We start from the raw sequence: 19,018 nt of genomic DNA on the forward strand, positions 1-19,018 counted from the left end.
GGGAAGATTCATGAGTGGGGGGGGGGGGGATTCCCGCATACTTTATATGTTTAAAAATGTCCCGTAGTGGATAGAAGTCTTCCTTTACTGGTTTCCATTTTGCCTAAAACTTGTTAAGTACACAAATATCCACGCATGTCACAAAAATGATGGCACTGAATTCAGTTTCCAGAAAGACAGTAGTTTCAGTCAATAAGAGCAAAAATATGGAAGTTTGAGGAACCTTAAACACTTATTCAATGATGCATTAACTATAGGGCAGCAAATAAACCCATAGTCTTTAGTTTTCCACTTCTGCCACAAGGCTTCTTACAAGGTTGTTTTATGAGGATAGTCATTTAAGAGACTCCTCTATCACTTTTTAGGACAATTGCCTCACCAAGCAGTGTATAAATAAAACACATCAAAAGAATTAACATGACAATAAAAACACCATTCCATTTAAATTCCATTTTAGTAAGTCAAAACTTACTAAAACCAGCCCTGGGCAAATTGCTCGCAGTATCCAGCATCACAATTAAAACTCCAAATATATGCCTTCAAAATTTGTTTGAGATCAGAGAGAGCATCTGCATAACTTTTTCCATGACTGAATTGCAAAAACAGGAGAGGCAACTGCAGAGAAAACCCCATTTTTTTTGTACCCAGCAGCCTAATAGTTTTCCTCGTGGACACCTCAACTGGGTCTTCAACATAGATCTTAGGGTATTGCGAACCTGCTATGGATGCAGGCAATCTTTAAGATAACCTGGTCCCAAACCCTTTAATGAGGAGAGGTGCAGGGAGGAAAATCTTTCTATGTGCGCCATCTTGAGCCCCTTGAAGGAATGACATTTTGAAGGAATGACATTTTTTTCAGCACTAGTAGTCAAAGCCAGAAAAAAAGGCTATCTGCGCGCACACACACACGAATATAGTGAGATATTTTTGTTTGCGGATTTTATCTTCTCATACACTTGTTTAAATTCTAACAATCTGAGGACTTTCCGATTTTTAGTTGCATGGCACACACACACACATACCCCAATGCAAATATGCAGACATGCTATTATTATTTAATCCATTCCCGCCCCTTTCCTCCAAGGAGCTCAAATGGTTCCACTCTTCATTGCAACTTCACCACAACCCTGCGAGGTAGGTTAGGCTTAGAGACTGTGACTAGCCCAAGGTTATGAATTCCTATTAGCCTTAGGTCCTTAACCCGAGCCTGTATCAGAAATTTATTACAGCACGGCAAACTTTCGCAAACTCATCGAGTCCACTTCGTCAGGTGAAGCGCCACCCTCCTTTTCCTGCCGCTTCGTGCACCGGCTTTGATGACCGCACTTAAAAGCTCATGCCCGTAAGAAATCCCTTAGTTCAAGATACAAGATGGCAAGCCTCCTTTATGCTTTAGGGCGATTAGTAGGCGCTTCCTTCAGGGAACACAGCTATTTTTGGTTTTTATGGAAGCCGCCCAGAGTGGCTGGGGAGGCCCAGCCAGATGGGCGGGGTATAAATAATAAATTATTATTATTATTATTATTATTATTATTATTATTATTATTGCAACAGCAGAGGAAACCATTTTTTTAAAAAAAAGATTTTTATTGATACAGCAAGGGGAAAAAACAAAAACACAAATTCCAAATTACACACAGGAATAACCATAGACACATAATTTTCTTGGCAAACAATAAAACATATATTGGTCTTAACACTAAAGACCCGACCTCCTGTCTATTCCATATTTCGATTTGATATTACTTTTATCCAATACACACTTTTATCATAATTAAACTTTTTCTTAATATATCTAATTTATTATATCTACCTTGCAACTATTACTGAAGTTCCCCGAATGCTGCAACAGAATTTAAACTACTATATTTATTTTTCAGATATTCTTTGAAAACCTCCCATTTTGAAACAAATTCCTGTTTTGATTTATTCTTTATTTTTTTCTGATAGACCATCTAATTTGGCATATTCTGTCAGCTTTTGGATCCAATCTTGTATAGAGGGGATTTCATTACTCTTCCATTTTGCCGGGATCAGAACTCTTGCTACTGCGGTCGCATATAAAAAGATACGCTTCCTCTTTTGCGGAATATCCGAATCTGTTATTCCCAGAAGGTAGGCCTCTGGTTTTTTATTGAAAGAGATCTTTAGCATTTTTTTCAGTTCTGCATGGATACTCTCCCACAATATCTGTATTTTCCAGAGGAAACCATTCCAAGCGTCACGTCGTCAGCTGATCCTCAGAGTCTCCACCCAACCAGCACCAGCGGACTACAATTCCCAGCAGCCCTTTCGCGACGCAGCCACGCACCCCCGCACCTCAGCAAAAGTTTGAAGCCGGGAGGAAGGGTGTGCGCCATGGTCTAGTTCCCGCGCGGATGCTCGGTTGGAGAGCGCGAGGAGGCGTCCGCGGGGCTGCCTCTAGTCTGCCGAGGATCTCCGAAGCGCCTGCGCTCTTCCTCCAAGTCGCTTGCCTGGGCATGCCCGGGCGTGCAAGGTAGGCGTCGCCGGCGTCATCGCGTGCCCTGATGATGAGCATTGCGCGCAATGGGGCTGCCCCTCGGTAACCCGCCCCTCCTGCTGCCTCTCCGGCCTGTTCCCTCTCCTGCAAATCGCCTCTTCACCACACTTGCATCGTCGGCTTTCGTTGCATTGAATGGAGGCCTTTTGCATAGCCACCCACCTTAGTACCGCGGTTCTTTCAGTGAGCCCTCGCGGGTAAGAAAATGCTAGTCCCGAAAACGTGGTGTTTTCCTGACTAACCGTTTCCTTGGTTCGCTGATATTCTTGCTACTCGGATAACTCCCCACTTGGAGCATTTCCTTGGGTCACCGCTGCTACTCCCTCCCCCAGTCAGATAATGTATTTTTTTTAGCGTCCCCTCTAGATGTCCTTTTCTAAATGACACGTTGGTGGTTTGTGCTTCCTGGTTCATGCTTCCCGCGCTGTGCCATAGATGAGCCCGCTTTTAGTACTGTTCGCTCATGCAAAGGTTTCGTGGTGGTCTGCTTCAGGTGCAATCGGTGCATATATCCCGTTCTGTTCAGATGTGTTTTATTTGCATCTAGTCTTCAGACCCTACTGCAAAGCGAATGTTTGACCTCAGTAGAAGTTTAATTCTTGAGTTAAAGATAAGTTACATCATAAACAAACTTACAATGCTAAAATAGCGTGGCCCTTTTAAAAGGTCGAGGAAAACTTCCTTTAACAAATACCCTTTAACAAATACTAAAATGCAACGCTATCATGAATATATCTGAATAAAACTATGTAAAACCTAACTGAATGGAAATGTAACACAAACATAAAATTCTGTATCTCCACGATTCTACGGCAAAGCATGCCCTTTTACCAATTTTATCCTCATGAGTTACTGCAAATATATACAATGGTCAAGACTGCACATTTTATATCTTAACCCAGTAGATAAGTTGCAGACTCACGGGCAGGCCTCTCCCTAAAATTTGTACTAAGTATTGTCCTCTATATGCCGTATATAAGGTACATAATATGTGAGAACTTCAACCTGGTTTAAACCACAGGGACAGGTGTTTTCAGAGTATGGCATATTTCTGAACCTTCCTAAAACAGCTGAAGGCATTAGATTTAATTGGACTCCAGTAAAGGCCATCCTTTCACTCTTTCTGCAGATCTTTAAAATAGCAAGGTAGTATAGAAAGCGTGTATAGAAGATTCTTATACAATGGTGCAATTTCAGAGATTGATGCAGTTGCTCTGTCCATCTGAAGAGAGATATCAATCTCTGTTTAAAACTTTTTACAAATAGAGTCAGAAAGGGCCACAGGGGTCATCTAATCGAACCCTTCAATGCTGGAATGTTTTGCCCAATGCAGGGCTCGAACCCACCACTCTGAGAATAAGAGTCTCATGCTAGTTCAGAAAAGCCTAATGTCGCCCATAGGAATGAAACTAATCCTGTCCACTTTCTGCTTAGCAAACTCTACAAGGAAGGTGTGTCCCGTTTTCTGTTTGAGAAAGCGGCACCACCAAATATCTGAAACAGAGTACAGTGGTATATTATTGGTTACTACCTAATCCTAACTCATCTAAGAGAAATCTAGCAGAGATTTTCCCAATCACGTCAAGTAAATTAATTGCAACCTGTTGGATTTTGTCTTCCACCTTTTTTGGGGGGGGGCATCTAAGGGCTATTCAGTTGGAACCTTCCCAGACGTATCAATGTAGTTAAAGGGTGAGGCCAATATTTGTGTTGGGTGAGATAAAAAATTTCCCTTAGAGTTGTGCTTATTTTAGTTTGTGCAAGTAGTTGACTATATTTCATTCCTTATCCCAGGTGGCCATTTGGCAACAGGTTCTAATGGTAGACAGGATGGGTCAGCTCATTCAGAATAATTGAATACTTAAAAAAAAAAAATCCTCTCCTGTAGTTCTTATGACACTCAAATTTTGAAGAAGAGCAACCTTCCATATTAGACACCAACATGAGCAAATATAGAATACAATTAAGAAAGTAACCCTTTTCCCCCTCTATCGATTGCGTTTAATAAATTGTTCAGATTATGTTAAGGGTCTCAGAATTTGTTTTCCCATGTTCTTTAATAATAAAACTGAATTTGATTAAAATAAACCGGTTTGTGTTAAGATTCGACAAAGTTAATTTTATTTGGTTAACAATCCAGATTATTGTTGACTTCTTTTTCCCCACACTGAAAATTTAACATGGTTCCTTTCCATTATTCCTTTTCTGGAGTATGCTGGGGCCCAAAACTTTTCGCTGCAGGGCAAGAGCCCTTTGACTCACATCTTTGGCCATGTACAGTGGTGCCTCGCAAGACGAAATTAATCCGTTCGACGAGTCTCTTCGTCTTGCGGTTTTTTCGAAGCACGGCTATTAGCGGCTTAGCGGCTATTAACGGCTTAGCAGCTTTAAGAAAAAGGAAACAAACTCGCAAGAACTCGCAAGACGTTTCGTCTTGCGAAGCAAGCCCATAGGAAAATTCGTCTTGCGGAACGACTAAAAAAACGGAAAACTCTTTCGTCTAGCGAGTTTTTTTCGTCTTACGAGGCATTTGTCTTTCGGGGCACCACTGTAACTGGCTTTTGAAGTTACTGGGAGGGGAGGGTAAATTAAGGACCCCAGGAATCTGAGGTGGATAACAGATTCCTAGCAAGCTTCTTCCCCGGCCAATTCTAGAATAGCTGCACTATAGTCCCCCTGAACAGAAATAATGTTAAAGTATTGGGGAAGCATCACAGAACAACTAACAAAGCAGACTAACAAAGCAAACTAACTACTAACGCACTATTATTCTTTCAAGAACTTGTTGCAAAATATGCCTGTAATCTTCAAAACCAAAATACGTTTGCAGCGTTTTCTCATAGTGTAGCTTGTTGCCCTTTGTTATGATAATTAGAGACTTTGATAATTAGGTAGCATATAAGTAACTTATCATTTTATTTTAGTTCTCTGCTCAAAATACAGGCTATTGATATAAAGCAAAATATTGATATTAAACCTTTTAATAAATTATTTGTACTCTGTTTCTTAGCATCATGTATATGAGATTCTCTACAGTCACTATTAATAATAAAGTGTCAAAGCGATGGGTCTGATTTATTGCATCATTATGCAAATTGCTGACATGTAAAGGTGTTTTCCTCTCCCTTCCCTTTTCAGATAATGGAGTGTCTTGTGTCTTCAAAAAGAGCTGAGAATGCATCGTCTGAACAAGAGGAAAGTGAAGATGACGTTGAGTTTGTTGGGGTATGTAAACAGTATCAATCAATCATTCATTATATTTGACTAAAAGCCATTACAAACCTAGTTACAAAACCGGCATGTAAACAATATCTATTTTAAATCTATAAGCAACACCATAGTTCCCTCTAATAGCAAACTTGGGCAATTGAGTGCATATCATTTTGGAAACTAAACGGATAGTGGTTTCTACAGACACAGGCAACTCCTTGGATTGCATTGTATAAGCTTGTAAATTAAAATACTTTTTGTCAACCCTTGAAATGCCCAACAAGGAGATAAGGAATGCTGGTGGCAATTGAACTCATAGAGGGAACTCAAGAGGGAAATGGTGTAAAGAAACGTCAGGCGGACAGAAGAAGTTATTCAGTTAAATCCATAACTCAAAGCAGTTGAGATAATGGCCTGAGATAATGAGATAATCAAGGCAAGCCAAACTATGGCTTATTGGGACAATGCAAATATTTCCAGCCCACAATATCTGGAGAGCACATTGTTGGCTACTCCAGCCTGATCCTGGAGATCTGTGTCTGAAAAGTGGTCTATAATTAGTAAATATGTAAAATAATAAATCAAAATGTGTTGTGATACCTTCTATGAAGAATGCTGTTGTGAGGGAAACCAATGTAGCCCCAGGCATTGGCCAAAGCAGCAGAGAACTTGCTTGCCCCCTCCCTACCAGGCAGAACATTCTGCTCCAACTGTCAGTGGCCTGGGACTGCAGAGTACAAGCAGACCAAAGAACAGGCTGGCCTTTAACACCGGCCAGAGGGCTGCTAGGTATGGTGATATAAGGCTTTTATCTGTTCTGAATCGTCTTGGAGGTAATTTGATAGGTAGGGTGTGAATCTTTAAAATAAAGTACAAAGGATTTGAAACTAAACTTTTTTTTTAGCACACTGTCCACATATCCGAGGAATGTGGGGGAAAATGAGCTGTCCTTATAAATCTGTTTCATGTGTCTCATTTTATAGTTAACCTGAATTATGTGGCAGTGCATTGATTCCTTCAGTGCCCAAATACAGATAAATTTATTATTGTGACCCATGGCAATATGCGTTGTTTTTTTCCATTAGAAAAACATGAGGAATTCTGAAAAAGTGGGTGGCATGTGTTCCTTCTTGTACAAAGGCTAAGCAATTTATAAAGTTCCCTTCTGTTAGTACTTTAATTTTAAGTTTTTGTTTTGCTTTCCCCCGCTTAAATCTGTGTAGCAACCTTATGAGATGCACTAGAGCTTAGATAGTGACTGGTCTAAGATCACCTGGGGAGCTTAGTTATTAAGTGGGAATTTTAACCTGGGTCTCCCCAGTCATAGTCCAGATCTGTTACACCAAATTGGCTCTTCATGTAAAAAGCCACGGAGGGAAGGCTTACCGGTGAGAGCCATTACTGTTAGGAGTTCAGCCTATACTCGAGTAGGACCCTGGCAGAGACACATGCCCGACTGGCATGTTCCCTCCCTCCCTCCTGGTCGATCGTTCAGGAGCTTTATAAGCTTTCTTCAGCCCGAACATCACAGCGACCAATGCCAACAGACATCGGCACACTTAAGGATCCACAGAGTTTGCGCAACTTGCATAACAGACCTCAGCAACTCAGCATTTTGGCTAATCTATTTACATATAAACACACACAGAGCACTGCAACAGGGCTCCCTCTCTCTCTAGCATCAGACAGCAAAAAGAACAAAGGACAATAATCCCACTTCACAGAACACAGTAACACAAACATCCTTCCTCCATCACTTCCCACTCTGTGGAGTCAAAACATATACCGTCATGTGATAGACAACAATCCCATGACTGCAATTACGGAGCAGGAATTCTAACAATTACATGAAAATAATTTCTCTTATCTCTCTTGGTGGTTCAGCCTCCCCCCTGCCCAAAGCAAAAATGTTAATGTTGGTGGAAGTGTTGGTAATGTTGTTCTGTGACACACTTCAGTTTGACTAGCTGAACACTAGCCATCACGCAATGGATCACCTGGGGTGATTGGTTATCTGTAAATGCATATAATTAATAAATGTCATTTGCCCCCTTCCTTCCTTCCCTCTTTTGTTTTCCCCACTGCCTGTTTTGAATTGGCAGTTCCTAGAGATAAAGGACTTGTTGCCTGGGTCCTTCTCTGAAGGTGGGCTTCCATCAACAGAAGAGCTTTACTGGATTGTTGGATGTTTCGCCACCGCCTGTTAGTAGGCAGTCTGTTTTAGAGCTGGACTCTGTTCAATTGTGTATGGCAACAAATGATAATCTGAATTGGGCAAGAATGATAATAATACTTATAAACGCAATGCTTCTGAATATACAATCAATTTGTTGTGTTCCTAGATCTTGTAACTTTTGCAGACATGTGTAGAAGGGCAGGGGGGACACTGTTAAAGGTAAACACATTATCTTCAGTGGGTCTGGCTGTTAACCAGAAGGTTGGTGGTTCAAGCCCATCCAGGGATAGCTGTGGGCAAGATTCCTGCATTGCAGTGGGTTGGACTAGATGACCCTCTAGGTCCCTTCCACCTTATAATTCTGTGATTCTGTGTTTTCTCTTCCATAGGAAGCTGTGTTGAGACCAGTCTTGGACTGCATTGAACTTAGCAGCGGTGACGAAGACGGTAGCAGTTCTTCTAATGTGAGTGTCCTCTGCCGTTTAAAATTGTTGGACAAGAGTTTTCTTTGGAATTACTCCATTCTGTCTGTCTAAGTTTGTATCACTTGAAGGGGAGTACATATGGTTCAAATATATTCATATTTTATCTATAAAAAGAGCTCTTGAGATGATTTTATTATTCTTTACCTGTTATATTTGTATACTGCACATCTAACCAATTCTCTGGGGAGTTTACAGAAGCAATGAAACACAAACTTAAACTTGAAGTAAAAACACTCAAAGCTAAATAACTTACAAAAGCAGAAAGCCCAACAACACAAAAAAAACCCTCTATGTAAGATCAGAATGGAACACAACAGCTGAAACAGTTAAAAGCAGCATAAACCACAGCAAGGGAAAAAAAATGATGGAAAAACTGAAGCATTCAGTAGATTGCGATAAGAAGGCTTGAGACAACAGGGAAATCTACCTGTTGCATAAATGATCATAGTGTAGGTGCCAGGTAAGGTTGTCCGGGAAGGTATTTTGTAAGCAGGGGGCCGTCTCCAAAAAGACTTTCTTGCTGGTAGCTAGCTGCTCACTTAGAAGATTTGAAGCGAAGGCTTGGAAAAAATGTTCCTTTATCACCACTGCAAATATTTTATATGTCTGTATCATATCCAGTTTTTAAACAGTATTTAAATTCAAGCTGCAGATCCTGAGGAAACTAAGAGCAGCTTCTTGCATTCTCTGTGCTTTTTGTTTTTATACGTTTATTCCATGTGGGTCTTTGATGGCTTGTATTGAACCCTTGTGAATGGATTTTTATCCTTGTGAATGTTTTTATCCTTGGCAACCTTTTGCTAAAGAATTATTCTCCCCTCCCCCCGGTACATTGTTTGGGGGTTCTCCAGACCCCTGGAAAAAACTAGGGATGAGCGAGTAGAAAGCCTACACTTTCTACTGACAGGACTCATTAGCTGAATCCCAACCATGATGTCTAATTCAGTACTGAACCTGTGCCAGCAGCGTCACCGGCAACTGGTGTTGTGAAGTACACTTAGTGGCTGTTGTTAAATCAGGCCCATCCCTCAAACACTTAACAATGCTGTGCAGTTTACATTGCATCGTACTTGAGCCTTCTGACACATAGCAACTAAGATGAGTATGACATCCTTAACCTCCTCAACATCTGAGGGAACAAAGCATTAAGCAACAGCTTTTATGAGGTAAGGGTAAGTTGTCATCTGCCTAGGAGTAAAACCTCAGAAGCTGGGGAAGCCCAAGTAAAGAAGGGCTGAAGGAAAACAGCGGGCTTCCTTCAGATGGCAGATGTAAGTTTCTGAGACAGATGATCACTTTGAGAATTTATTAGGCTGGGCCTGGATCAGCTAGATTTATTCTGACTAAAGAAAAACTGAGGAGGGAACTGGATATTTATGCCCAGTGTGTTATTAATACCTTTCAGAGGAAGGGAGCCAGTGTCTTGAGCTGGTGTAAAAGGCTGTCCTCTGCAAAGGTCTTACCAGAAGATCACGACTCATGTGGATTTTAATAGTTGGTTAAACTGTCCAAGCAGCCAAGAATACAACCAGAGGGGTTTTAGGGATTGTCCCCAGCTGTGAGAGCATTTGACTAGGGTGGAAGTTTAGGCAATTTGGCCTGAGGTTAAAGCCAATTAGAAGCGGATGTCAGCAAAGGTGTTTGTTGAATCTTCAGAAATTGTCAACAAACACTAAATTCCCAATCTCTTTCTCTCTCTCTCTCTCTCTCTCTGTCTGTCTCTGTGTGTGTGTACACACCCTTTAATAAATCAGCTGTCTTAATTAAATGGTCATACTGTCTTTAATGTTTGCATCCATCTTACACCTAAACCGACTATAGCAGCTGCTAGGAGGTTTTTGAAAGCATTGTGAGTTAATTAATGACATCTGAAAGTTAAAGAAGCATAGATACCTTAAACCTATGTTTGTATAAACCTCACTTTGTATAGAGGTTGAAGAAACCAGTATCCCTGACAGGTGCCATGTGAACAGTACAGAACACAGCATATAAATACTTTTTTTAAAAAGAGTGTAATGAGAGTTGTTTTTTTAAAAATAATATCTGAACCCATTTTTGCGTCTGTTAGAAGATGGTGTAGCAATGGTCTTAAAGTATGCATCCTCTTACTGAGGTGTTTGAAGAGTTCTCTTGAATGGTGTCTAGAAAATGCCTCGGATGCTTTTAAGCATGCATTTTCCCCAAGACTTTTATCCCAAGTTCCAAATGGTGGCAGACTGAAATAATTGCCCCCGTCCCCATGCCTTTGTAGTGGATGATAAGATGTTGCTATTGAATTGTCTGGCAATTTGTGGGAGATGGTAATATGGGAGAACTTCTCTTCATTTGTAGGTAAATGCAAAACACAAAGACTACGTTGATTATCAGAAGGAAAAGGTTGCTTCCACACTAGACCGCTTGGCACGTCATGTAGAGGTAGAGAAACAACTGAAAGAAGAGAAAAATAAAGCTTTCAAGGTATGATTTTTATTTTTACAAAAAACAATGAGGGATTATCTAGGTTTTAAACCACTGTTTGGCTTCAGATGTTATTTCCAAAGCAGAGCTTGTTTGTTTTTTAAAAAAGATTAAACGGCCTATGTTGGGTAATGTTTCCAGCTAGATTTTTCTCTTCTGGTTCCAAAATATCTTGGTAAGCACCCTTCCTCATTAATCCTTGAACCTGGTTTCATGCTGCCATTGTGTCCAGTCTAGAACATTGTGTCCACCGGTACTCATTAGTCCTTCCCATGAGTTCAGCCTCTCAGTAACTACTGTACATTTGTTTATGTAGTACATTGCCAGGTTGTGCTCTTCCACGTTTCCCTCAGTGCTCTACTCTTTCTGAAACTTTATAGTCACTTGGATCAGTTGCTGTTTTTTATTATTTTAATGACCACATGCTATGGTTCATGTGCGGTCGTGATGGCTGTGGCAGAAAGCGCTAATGAGGGTGGACCTTGTGGTCCTGTTTTCCAGCATTTCCTCTGCACCTATGAAGCCTGAGGCTTTAAAGATAGGAAGTTGGCATGCTTTGGAATATATGACTGTATCCGTTTGCCTCGGGTAAATCTGTCCATGTTTTTTGCTGTTAATCATTGTGTTAAATATAGCATGCAGGCTTCCTAGCCTGTTAAGGTAGCCTTTTCCAAATGACTTTGTGTTCTAGGGTCAGGTTCTGGCAAACAAGTGTTGACCGCTCTCTAACAATTGAAATTCAGCCAGCACAGGCTATTGGGGATTCTGCAAAGAGATAGTGGTTATAATACGTAAAACTACTCATCTCACGAATAACTGCAGAGGTCAAACTGTGATTTGAAGCCTGGACTAAAGAAGCAGTTCAGTTCAGTTCAGTTCAGTTCAGTTCAATTTAGTTTACTGTGTTTTAGCAAACAGCCATTACACTAATAATAATAATGCTACTACTCCCCAACCTTTAGAGGACAAATTATTTCCCATGCCCTCCTTCAGATTTTGTTAACGTGTGTTTGTAGAGCCTTAGTAAGAAATGTGGGTGTTCTGAAGGATATATACTTCTTTACATCAGACAAAAGAAAACAGGTCTTTGCAAGAGACGGCCTTCCCTTCTGTGATCTTAACAATGGGTGGGTGTAGTTGTTTCTAAGATTGTTACAAAAAGGGCATTCAAGGAGTACAAAACATATACCATAGTTTTTCGTGTATAAGATGCTGGTTTTTTAAAAATTTTAAAATAATGTTCCAAATTGGGGGTTGTCTTATACATGGATAGTGCAGAGGGGGGACGAGCGTTTGATTGCAGCCACGAGCAGGAGATTGTAAGAGGTGATTTGGAGGGTGATTGGTGGCTGCGTCAAGGGCTGCTGTTGATTGGCTGCCGCTGCATCAATATGGTGGGCAATTGGCGGCGAGCAGGCAGACAATTGTTGGCTTTGTCGATGTGTGTGACTGGCAGCGTTGGTGTCAGGTGGGGGAGCGATTATCACAAACCCCCCCCCAAAAAAGCTCAACAACTGTGGGCAACCCCCCCCCCCCCATTTTCTTAATTTGGAGTCCACCCAAAATAGGGGTTGTCTTATACACGGGGGCATGTTATACACAGAAAAATACAGTACCTTGTTGAGGAACTGGCAACGCTGTAGTTCAGTGGTGGATCTGCTTTCCATGCAGAAAGTGCCAGATACAGTCTTGGGCATCTCTAGGTGGGGTTGAGAGAAGCACCTTGTCTGAAACTCTGGAGAGTCGCTGCCAGTCAGTACAGCGAATGGTTTGAGCTTGCATGTGTATAAATGCTTTTTGTATTGGCGGTAAATCAGTGCAACTAATTGCACACGCTGTCTTCCGGCTGCTGGTACCATTAGGAAAAACTGGATTTGCAACATGCTCACGGACTGCAAGAGCTGGAATTTATCCAGGGACATAGTGACACAGAAGCAGCAAGGCAGTGCGTGAACCAGTGGCTGAAAATGCCAGGTAATGTATTGGTACCGTTGTTTCACCATTCAGAGGGATGCACAGTTCTTCTGGGTGAATAGTTTCTACCTTAGTTACAGTCGGTCGCTTCTCCCTTTCAGACACATGTAGAGGAGTAAGCAAGGTACGGGTAGCCTTCACAGGAGAAACATGGGAGGTGTTTGAGCTTCATCCTTTTCTTCCATACAGTGATGGGGAAGTTTTGGCTCTCTAGCTGTTGCTAGACTGCAGTTCCCATTGTCTCCCTGACTGTTGCCTATTCTGGCTGGGGATAGCGGAAGTTATTGCCCAACAACTGGAGATTTGCAAGTTCCCCATCACTGCTTTAAGGAGATGCTGTAGCTTAGTACATTTGATATATTAAGAAGTACCAGTATTTTCTATCTTTCCTCCTAGAAGAGCCTGGGGCAGCTAAATGCTTACATAGCACTTTCTGGATGTGCAAAGCACTGCAGATGAGGAGCCCAAGCTCCACTCACTGTGCCTTCGGCTAAAGAATTGTTAGCAGCAGGGCTGAGGGGTGTGTGTGTGTGTGTGTGTGTTTTGGCAGGCTTGTTCTTCAGAGCCTCTTTCCCCTGTGTAGTCCTGCCTACCCACCCTAGTCTGTCTTAGCTCTGGTAAGTTTCATCATGTGGAACAAGCCAAGTTAATAATGCAGAATTACTTCACCTGCTGTGACCGGGCTCTCCAGGATGTCATCATGAGGCATTCATAGCCACGTCTTACGTGAACCACTCAGCCACCGCTCACCTCATTCATCTGTGCCAGCAGATTCCTTTGGATCGGGGTGGCAGGCCTCCTGTTAGCCCAGTGTCAAGAATGGGTGTGATGCTGTGTTCTTTCCTTGAGGTTCACATATTCACAAGTCGAGTTTTGTGCTGGATGAGAAACGAGGGAAAGCTTTAGTGAGGGCAGTATAGTCAGTCTCATGCGTTTTAAACCAAAGAAGCGGTGTGACAAATACATCTATTTTCTAACCTGTCATCGAGCATCAATTACATGATGTATTAAGTATTTTTGTTTTAACTTATAGGTCTCAAGCCAGGCACTGTAAACTCTGGAAGGAGAGCATTACCTCAAAGATCAGACCAAATACAATCTGACAGTAAATCCATTTTATGCCCAATAATGCATTGCTACAGAAAATTTGACAACAGGCATCTTCTCCTGGGCCACCTTCAGAGGTACGAGTTTTTTAGTTTGATCAGGAAATAGGTTGCTAGACTGCCTGAACATGGGTCACGGAATCTTACAGGTAGTCTCAAATGTGCAGTGCACTGATAGTTGCTCTGCAGAAATTTTGTGCTTTTAGATGCCAGGAAATGTTCAGTTTTGCAAGTATATTCAGACTTCACATATGTTTTAGTAAACATGTGTTTTTTCCTAAACCTGTTGTTGTAATGGGCAACCTCTAAAGGTTTTCTTATCGTTCATATCTATTATTTAATCCTGCAAATTTATTTCCTTAGGTTTGATCATTCTCCATGCGATCCATCAATTACACTACATGGATGTCCAGCTGATGCATTTGCCTGCATAGTCTGCAATAGAAGATTCCCCACGTCTCAACTATATAATGAGCACGTTTCTTCTAAGGCAAGAATTTAAGGAAATGCATGTTTTCACAAAAGTAGCAGGGGAAAAAATCTCCCCTCAGAAGAGTCCCATTTCATAAACTCGTACGCGAATCTTTGCAGGGATTTTACTGCTCAGGGTTGGCTTTTGATAATTTTTCAAATCCAGAGCGGAAAAAATCTGCTTCTTGTAGGTGGTTCTGGCTCATAAATGGAGCAGGTATTAGTTGATATATTTTGAGATATGCTTCTAGTATTAAGAGCAAATTTCCATAGCATCTTATAGAAAATGTTCTTCATAATGTTGGAAAACAAATGTTCTCCGTTTGTCTAAAATTGAGTTATTGTTTTGTTTCTTCTCACCCCCCTCAAGGCAAGGGAAAGTGATGGCCATGAAAAGAAATACCCTCCTCAGCATATTCAGTGCTTTGCATGTCCATGTTGCTTTCTCCTTTTTAGCATGAGAGATGAGTGTCTGCAGCATATGTCTGAAAAGAATCACTTCTCTCAGGCTTTTAAACTCAGTGGTATGTCTCCTTTGAAATGTATATATTTTTCCATCTGAAATTACTGGATACTGCATGATTTGAGGGGGAATGTGGTAAAAAAACATTGAAACTTACATCACTTCCTTAAAGTAACATTACCATCTTGATCAAGATGATAATGTTACTTTAAGGAAGTGTCCTTAGCTCCATGCTCAGTATGCTGAATCTGCTTTCTAGAATGCCTTCATTCCCCACTTCCTTGTGCATTGCCACCGATGCAAATTCTTCCCAGACTCTGTAACCTAAGATGGGTTTTATCCTTCCTGAACATTTCAAGTAACAAACAATTTCCTGTGTTGCTCATGCAAGGTAAAACATAATGTAGCTTATGTTGGACAGAAAAGAACCTGAAGCTAATATATAGAACAGCACAATTTGATTTAGCTACTTTTGCTAGTCAGATAAAACAAGGACATATATAGAGAGAGAGAGAATGTTGCCAGGGAAGGTTTTTTCCCCAGAGCAATGACTGTCCTCTATAGCAGTGTTTCCCAACCTTGTGCCTCCAGCTGTTTTTGGACTACAATTCACATCATCCCTTGCCACTGGTCTTGCTAGTCAGGGATGATGGGAGTTGTAGTTCAAAAACAGCTGGAGGCACAAGGGTGGGAAACACTGCTCTATAGTGTGGCTGAGGTGTATGGTATTGTTCCCTCTAGTATGCAAGGTCCATAAAATATATATGGTACTGCTTAAAATTTAGGATATTTCTGGGTACAGCCATATGATGGGTGCCTTTCTGTAATTTTGTTTCTCAGGTTATATCAAAGTAGATTAGTTTTGCCCTTCTTCCTGGCAGCTAATAAATTCTGAAACGAGTGCAAAGTGACTAAACAGCTTTAAAAAACCCTGTCCCTGCACTCCTGCCCTGACCAGTCTAAACATAGTAGGACCAAAAAATCACTCTTGCAACACTTCTGAAAAATGCTCAGATTTGACTCTTGAGTGTGTGACATTTCTCAGGAACCAAGTGATGTTTGTTAGCTCGTTCTTAACTGCCTGGTCTTGGTGCATTGTTGACATGATTCTCTTACTTGAATCATTTGTAACCTTTGATTCTTCTCCTTTACCACCTAGTTGTTCCTCGAAGTAAGTTTTGCATGTTGACTGACTGGAAATGGACAACAGGTTGCAACAAACCCTTAAGTCAAGGGACGGGGAACCTGTGGCCATCTAGAGTCTATGTTGTTGGATTCCCAACTCTGGTCTGCAGATGGTTAGGATTGGTGGAGCATCTAGTGTGATAGTGTGATGTGGCCTAGATGCCACCGGGCCATGCTTGCTGTGCGCCACCCTTCTCTGGTGCTGCACTCGTGTCTACGTTGGAGGAGGGGGACACCAGCATGTGGGTGGCCTTCCTTTTGGGAAGTGAATAATGTCTGGTCCTTTCTGACTCAGTGATACAAATAACTCTGTGTGTTCCGTTGCAGATAAAGCAACACAACCACAACCTTTGCCATTCCCAACTTATGCAAAGAATCTTCTGATCTCCTTGTGCAAAGAAATCCCGTTCCAAGTGAAGTGCACATCCTGCCATCAGGTGTTGCGTTCTCATGTGGAGCTAACAGCACACTTCAGGTCTGTTGAGAGCCTTCCTGCTTGTAGAATGGGACTCCTTTCTCTGTTTCTCCTTTAAACATTTGTTGGGCAACAAGCCTACTTTCAGTTCTGACATGTATGCGCTCTTTCTCCATGCATGTTAAACATGGGAACGAAGACTAAAAAAGTGGCCTCAGTGGCCCAGAGTCCCTTCCATCAACTTTGGCTGATGGCCCAGCTGGACAGGGACAGCCTAACTACTGTCGCCTATGCTCTGGTAACCTCCAGGTTAGATCACTGCAACATGTCATATGTAGGGCTGCCTCTGAAGATGGTTGGGAAACTTCAGCTGGTGCAGAATTTGGCGGCCAGGTTGCTCACTGGTTTGAGCACATTACACCAGCCCTGGCATGACTGCACCGGCTGCCATTAGTTTCTGGGCCCAATTCAGAGTGCTGGTTTTGACATATAAAGCCTTAAACGGCTCAAGACCTCAAGGACCACCTTTCTCCATATGAGCCTACCCAGACCCTGAGGTCATCATCTGAGGCCCTTCTTCGTGTGCCTCCTCAGTGAGAGGTCTGGGGAGCAGCAACATAAAAACAGGCCTTTCTACTGTGGCTTCCCACTTGTAGAATGCTCTCCCCAGGGAGTGTTGCCTGGTGCCTTCATTACATATCTTTAGGCATCAGGCAAAAAATATTTCTCTTCTCCCAGGCCTTTGGCTGATTGATATCTGATTCCCTTCTGAATGTGTTGTGGGAGAGGATGTTATTGGTTTGCTTTTTGTTTTGCGTGTGTGTATACACACACACACACACACATATACACACACACACACACACACATATATATATATATATATATATATATATATATATATATATATGCTTTCGTAGATTTTCACGGGTACAGGAATGCAGGTTTTGGTGTCCTCGGGTGTCTTCCCGTGTAAAAGTTGGGGTGTCTAGGCGACGTTTCGACGAGGTCTCACTCGTCATCTTCAGGCTGGTGCTTTCGGCTTCTTGTTACTGGAACAGAGCGGGATCTCAATGTTTGAGTTCCTATAAATACTGTAGAGGGGGTGTGGTGTCTAGCCTCCAATGTTCTGGGCAGAGAGGAAGTTCCCAGGCTAGTGTGCCTTTTCTTCTTTTGTTCCTTAATTACTTGAGAGATACCTTGAGTGATTTCTTGAGTGATATCCTGAGTACCACTTAGGTGGGTCATTAGGTGTGGATTAGTTGCTAAAGTCTTTGTGTCTTGACCTCTTGAACTTTGTGAAGAGTTTTCCTGAGAAGATGGCTGTATTGCACTTAGTTGTGCTTTGGCTTGGCTTCGTGTATAGGGGCGAGCTGTGGTTTTGTGGCTTGTGTCAGCCAGATCTGTGTAGGGATTGCAGGGGGGTGCAGCATCCGGAGGTGCCACCATGGATTGGCTACTGGATGGTGTCAGTGATTCATCTGTGGAGAGGGTCTGGGTTTGGGTCTGGTGTGGTTGATTGGTGTTGGCGTTCTGTGTGCCTCTGGATCTGGTGTCAGTTTTTGTGGGGAGGGTTAATTTCCAGATGTCTGGCAAGCGGGATGTGTCGTCACGCTTGTTCATGTTGTGAGGGTGTTTCTCTATCTCGATGGCTTCCATGATTATTCTCTTGTGGTGATGTTCCGTGTTAAAGAGCAATTTGGAATCTGCAAAATTAATTTCGTGTCCTGTTTCTTTCATGTGTTGGAAAAGAGAGGAAGTTTTTTCTTCTTTTTTGACGGCATTCTTGTGTTCTGCGATACGTGCATTTATTCGTCTGTAACAGGACACGAAATTAATTTTGCAGATTCCAAATTGCTCTTTAACACGGAACATCACCACAAGAGAATAATCATGGAAGCCATCGAGATAGAGAAACACCCTCACAACATGAACAAGCGTGACGACACATCCCGCTTGCCAGACATCTGGAAATTAACCCTCCCCACAAAAACTGACACCAGATCCAGAGGCACACAGAACGCCAACACCAATCAACCACACCAGACCCAAACCCAGACCCTCTCCACAGATGAATCACTGACACCATCCAGTAGCCAATCCATGGTGGCACCTCCGGATGCTGCACCCCCCTGCAATCCCTACACAGATCTGGCTGACACAAGCCACAAAACCACAGCTCGCCCCTATACACGAAGCCAAGCCAAAGCACAACTAAGTGCAATACAGCCATCTTCTCAGGAAAACTCTTCACAAAGTTCAAGAGGTCAAGACACAAAGACTTTAGCAACTAATCCACACCTAATGACCCACCTAAGTGGTACTCAGGATATCACTCAAGAAATCACTCAAGGTATCTCTCAAGTAATTAAGGAACAAAAGAAGAAAAGGCACACTAGCCTGGGAACTTCCTCTCTGCCCAGAACATTGGAGGCTAGACACCACACCCCCTCTACAGTATTTATAGGAACTCAAACATTGAGATCCCGCTCTGTTCCAGTAACAAGAAGCCGAAAGCACCAGCCTGAAGATGACGAGTGAGACCTCGTCGAAAC

At 42.1% G+C, this 19,018-nt stretch overlaps 1 protein-coding gene across 4 annotated transcripts in view; it reads left to right on the plus strand.

The window, feature by feature from the left end:
- ZNF451 (zinc finger protein 451) overlaps positions 1-19,018 on the plus strand; it is a gene marked incomplete at its 5' end in the record, with an annotated part of 65,196 nt that overhangs the window by 37,543 nt on the left and 8,635 nt on the right. The window contains 9 exons of one of the 4 annotated variants that reach the window (XM_083729961.1): positions 1,886-2,497; positions 5,660-5,746; positions 8,297-8,371; positions 10,724-10,849; positions 12,712-12,823; positions 13,857-14,007; positions 14,293-14,419; positions 14,771-14,924; positions 16,376-16,523. In XM_083729961.1, the coding sequence (XP_083586087.1) occupies positions 5,663-5,746; positions 8,297-8,371; positions 10,724-10,849; positions 12,712-12,823; positions 13,857-14,007; positions 14,293-14,419; positions 14,771-14,924; positions 16,376-16,523 (977 nt within the window). Of the gene's footprint in view, positions 1-1,885; positions 2,719-5,659; positions 5,747-8,296; positions 8,372-9,549; positions 9,664-10,723; positions 10,850-12,711; positions 12,824-13,856; positions 14,008-14,292; positions 14,420-14,770; positions 14,925-16,375; positions 16,524-19,018 lie in introns of those variants that run through there. The other 3 variants (XM_083729962.1, XM_083729960.1, XM_083729963.1) reach the window with 3 other exon arrangements.

The sequence above is a fragment of the Podarcis gaigeae genome (genome assembly GCF_964106915.1).
Source record: "Podarcis gaigeae genome assembly, chromosome: 3".
Taxonomy (NCBI): domain Eukaryota; kingdom Metazoa; phylum Chordata; class Lepidosauria; order Squamata; family Lacertidae; genus Podarcis; species Podarcis gaigeae.